This window comes from Cyprinodon variegatus, unplaced genomic scaffold (genome assembly GCF_000732505.1).
Source record: "Cyprinodon variegatus isolate N-32 unplaced genomic scaffold, C_variegatus-1.0 Scaffold181, whole genome shotgun sequence".
Classification (NCBI taxonomy): domain Eukaryota; kingdom Metazoa; phylum Chordata; class Actinopteri; order Cyprinodontiformes; family Cyprinodontidae; genus Cyprinodon; species Cyprinodon variegatus.
This window is the reverse complement of record NW_015150634.1, coordinates 1,084,687-1,089,411: the sequence shown is the minus strand read 5'-3', so window position 1 is coordinate 1,089,411 and position 4,725 is coordinate 1,084,687. Positions and strand designations below refer to the sequence as shown.

General features: G+C 37.4%; 1 protein-coding gene across 1 annotated transcript in view; it reads left to right on the top strand.

The window, feature by feature from the left end:
- LOC107087355 (interleukin-1 receptor-like 1) overlaps positions 1–4,725 on the top strand; it is a 36,902-nt gene that overhangs the window by 23,857 nt on the left and 8,320 nt on the right. Inside the window, exons 6-9 of the mRNA XM_015378893.1 lie at positions 1,543–1,608; positions 2,040–2,166; positions 2,465–2,613; positions 2,829–2,966. Coding sequence (XP_015234379.1) covers positions 1,543–1,608; positions 2,040–2,166; positions 2,465–2,613; positions 2,829–2,966 — 480 coding nt within the window. The remainder of the gene's footprint in view (positions 1–1,542; positions 1,609–2,039; positions 2,167–2,464; positions 2,614–2,828; positions 2,967–4,725) is intronic.

Genomic DNA, 4,725 nt, shown 5'->3' with positions numbered 1-4,725 from the left:
GAATGGGGATATTTATTTGCATGTTTAAAGAAATTCGGATATGGCCCCAATTTTTTCTCGTGGATTAAACTTTTTTATACCTCTCCCAAAGTCTGTGTAATAATGAATGGTAAATGCTGACGTTATTTCCATCTGTGAAGGGGCACCCATCAGGGCTGTCCAGTCAGCCCATTGTTGTTTGCCTTGATCATAGAGCTCCTGTGTATTATTCTCAAAACTTCACCATCAATTACTTGGATCTCCGGAAGGGGAACAGAGTATAAGGCATCTCTTTATGCTATGTTTTTCTAATGTATGTGTCTGACCTTGTTTTATGTTGTCCTTATATTATCATACCCTGAGGAGGTTTGGAGCTCTCTATGGGTACAAACTAAACTTCAGTTAAAGTTAATGTTATCCTGTCTCTTCAAATACCGGATGGTGCTCTGCCTTTCCATTTGTCTAAACATGGCTTTAAATAGCTGGGCATCAGTATTACAAGGGATATGCAGAATCTTTACCAGGAAAACCTCTATCAGTCATTCGAGAAAGTTAGATTAGATCTGAAGAAATGGAAACTACTTCACCTTTCCTTGGCAGGGAAGTTGAACTGTATCCAAATGAAAGTACTTCCAAGGTTTCTTTACCTGTTTCATTGTATCCCACTGTATCTCCCCAAGTCCTTTTTAAAGTCTATTGATAAGGCTCTAATCTCATTCAAGAAGAGGCCTAATATACGGTTAGAACTGTTACAGAGGCCTATAAACTAGGTGGCCTCAAATGTTCAAAAAATAATGTACTGGCGCCACACTCCTAATGCAGACTGGTGCCAATTTGAAGCTGTGTCTTGCATCTCCACTTCTCTCAGAGCCCTGGTCACTTCTAGCCTACACGTCTCTTTCTCACAATACACTAACAATCCTATAGACATAAACACTCTTAAAATATGGGCTCAGCGTAGACGGAGCTTTGGATTTAAAAACCTTGTTCATCTGGATCCCATACACAATAATCACCTCTTCCTCCCTAATAAGGTAAATTCTGGATTTCATTTCTGGCAGAGATGTGGACTTGTACATAAATTGTACCTTTGCGAGTTTTGAAAATCATACATAACGGTGACAAGTACCACACACTGAAAAAATAAGAAGAGCACACCACCAGTAATGTATTGCTTATATAGAAAAATTTTTATTTGACATCCTGTTTTTTCCAATGCCCAGTTGTTTTTGGAGTTTAAAATTATTATGTCTCTGGACACAGATTTACGTTGAAACTACATCTACAATCTGTTGAAAAGTAAAAGGTAAAAAGCCATAACGTCTATTATGGGACTAAGTGGGACAAAATCAGACTAAGCCAAATTTTCAAAAACTATTTCTGGGCTAAATCAAGACTAAATGATGCCTGGTGTTTGGGGAGCTTAAACTTAAAATAGTTGTAACTACGGTATTTGTCTCTCACTTTTGTTAATTTCTGTATGTAGCTGTACTTTCCTAATGCAACAGCACCCAGTGCATAAGGACAACACAATGAACACCCTGTACCTTTGCTTTCTTTTAGATCGACCTGTCTATCGTGATGTAGAAATCATCTCTCCAACCAGCAAGGAGCAGTTGGCTAATAAAGGCAAGATAACAGCTTATACCATTAGTAAAGCTGTAGAGTACAACCTTAAAGTCAAGCCCTAGGCCTAACTTAAAGAAGCACAGCCATGTTCTATGCGATTGTCTGAATTTATATGCCAGTATCTCACTGTGGTTACACAGGGAGTTTTTTATGTTTTTTTTTTTCAGGATAGGTTACTAAATAAAACCTTCATAACCCGAACACCTCTCAGAATATAGCACAAACAGGGCAGTGGTTGTAGATGCCTTTCTCTGTCCTCATCTGTCTCTTTTTACGAAAACTATTCAAGCATTTGTGTTCTATATTTTATTCCTTCACTCATGCATGAATACATATACATTTTTGCTCAGTACAAATAAAATATTGTAATAAATCTTACGCTTTGAATGAAAGATGCATTGTCATACAGTTAACCTTTATGTGTTAAACAGGCATTAGCATCAAGCTGAACTGTACAGTTTATTGCGGGATTAATGCACAACGGGAATGCAAAGCCAGCTGGTACATTAATAATGAACAAGTAAACCAGATGGATGGATACAGTGAAACCACCAAATTGTAAGTTTTCACAACATGGAAACTGTAACTTCTTTGGTGAACAAAAAATCATAAAATATCCTTTTTTGGAGGTAACCAGGACACCATTAGAATATATGAAAATGTGCTATAAAACTAGAATAAAGATTTCTATGAATGCCAAAATGGGCATTTAAGTTGATTCTATAACAAGGCACTCTAGTCTCTGTATCATGTTGCATGTTAAATTAAGGAGTTGAGATGGAACTGTTTTCTTTGTTTACTTACCATTGATGTTTTTTTAACTTTTAAATGAAGCAAAGATTATTTTGTTTTTTAGAGAAATCAAGTATCCTTCGAACAACACCTTCTACACTGCAATCCTGACCATCAAACAGGTTTCAGCAGAAGATTTTAAGCACAAGTTTATGTGTAAAGGCTCTGGATTTTATTCCGCAAATAATACAACTGTAACCCTCAAGCAGAGAGGTTAGTGTGGTAATGCCTTCTTCTTGGTTTTCTCCAACTTTTCTTGCATGTTATCTGACTCATCTCACTGGAGATATTGATCGTTCCACTCTGTTAATATTGCTGTAGGAGGTATTCTGATGACTCAGCATCAACAACTAATTGCAATTCTAAGAGTGTTTTTGTAGAATTTGTTATGATTATTGTTCAAACCTTTTTTTTTCTCTCTCTTTCAGAGTCGTGCATTCCCCTCATTATAACAGGAATATGTGTGTTTTTTATTGGTGTGTCTGCTGCTGCAGTGGTGAAATACTTTGCCATTGATCTGGCTCTGTTGTTCAGGCCCTGCTTATCACCAAGTAGAGGTAATAATGGTACAACATGTTAACTATGTCAACTAAGATGAAATTAAGGTATTCATGTTTGGTTTACCATCACATAAAAGGCAATGCTCTTAATAAATTAGCTGAAATGAAATCACACAGCAGTATTTTGTTACATGTAGCTGACCAATCTTAAATATTGTTCAGGGCCTTTTGGCACAGATTGTATGGCAGCCTCATTTCTGTCAGTCTGCCCCAAGACAGCTGTGGCTATATATTGGTAAACCATAGCTTACCACCATCTGTGAATGTGTGTGGGACTTGATGAATGACTGAACATAGGCTTAGTGTGGATTTCACAAAATGATATACAAGTATAGGCCATTTACTATATGTCATTTACAACAAAATAAACAATCTACATTGTTAGAAAGCAAAATGTTGCAGGGAAAAAATGGCACCTAAGCCCTAAATACTAGGTTGAAATTGGAGAGTTTATTGAAACAAAAGAGTATGATTATGTTTGGCACTCAGAACCTGGCAGAGGACGTAGAGCTCAGCACAGTATACAGGCTCCGAGCCAGCTCCCATGTTAAAGGATGAAAGAGAGCACTTACAGTTAGCGATAGTAAAAGTCACAGCCAAACAGATGAAGCTACTATAATTAGAAAAAGCAGGAAGAGCATAAACCTGAGGTTGAACTTAAAAATCCTGCAAAATAGGAGAATACAGCTAGAATGAAGTAGACTGTCCCCCAGCAGTCTAAGCGTATAGCAGCATTATTATAGAGATAGCTCAGAATAACCTTAGCCACCATTAGCTTTATCAAAAAGCAAAGTTTTAAGCCTAGCCTTAAAATAGACAGGATGTCTTCCTCACAGACTAAAATTGGTAGTTAGTTTCACAGGAGAGGAACCTGATAACTACAATATTTGCCTCCCATTCTACTTTTACATCAAGATCAATATCTTCTGATGAATTTTCATATTAGCAGGGGTAGAATATTGCAATATGTTATGATATTGAAACATTGTGATAATATTGTATTGTTATTCAAGGTTTATGTTTTAGCTTTTATTGAAAAAATAACCCAACTGATTATTTTTCATGTATTGTTCATGCCGTTACATTTCTTGCATTTTAACACAGCAGGTTACTACAACTTGATCAATCAAAGTGGCTTTTCATAGGCACACTCTGCATTGAGGAGAGGTTTTTACTGCAGGGGTGAACAGGAAGCTAAGATGCTTTTATATGATAGTGATTTGCTGAGGGGAGCTGAGACAGGGGTATGCGTGATGTTGCCTGGCTGAGGAGCTGTAATCTGAGCGGATGTTATGGGTGACTTCAACACTGATTAAGAGGAGATATGATGGTGCAGAGCCACTGATTCAGATACGGGGTTCCTAAATAAAAGCCATTGTTAAAGTTAAAGGCTAAATGTTCCCATGATTTGCTCATGTGTGGGAACAAAGACTTTATAAACATATGTCGGTTATTAGCAGCTCTTCTCACTTCTCACATTCTCTTTACTGACATCAACAATGACTGATTGCTGTGTAGTATTTTTATAGCTTTGGGGGTGAGGGTGTCAGAGTTAGAGTCCCAGCTTCAGAGTGTTAAACATCCAGGAGTTAAAAAAGACCCACTAGTTAGCAGTCTGGAATCACCCAGAACAGGAACACATCCACATAATGGTCCTGAAACAGGTCTTGAACAGTCACTGGATGACGCAGAATGCATAGTCCTAAAGACAACAGATAAGTACCTGATAGGAAACCAAATAAAACAAAGGAAGTCTATAAGAGCA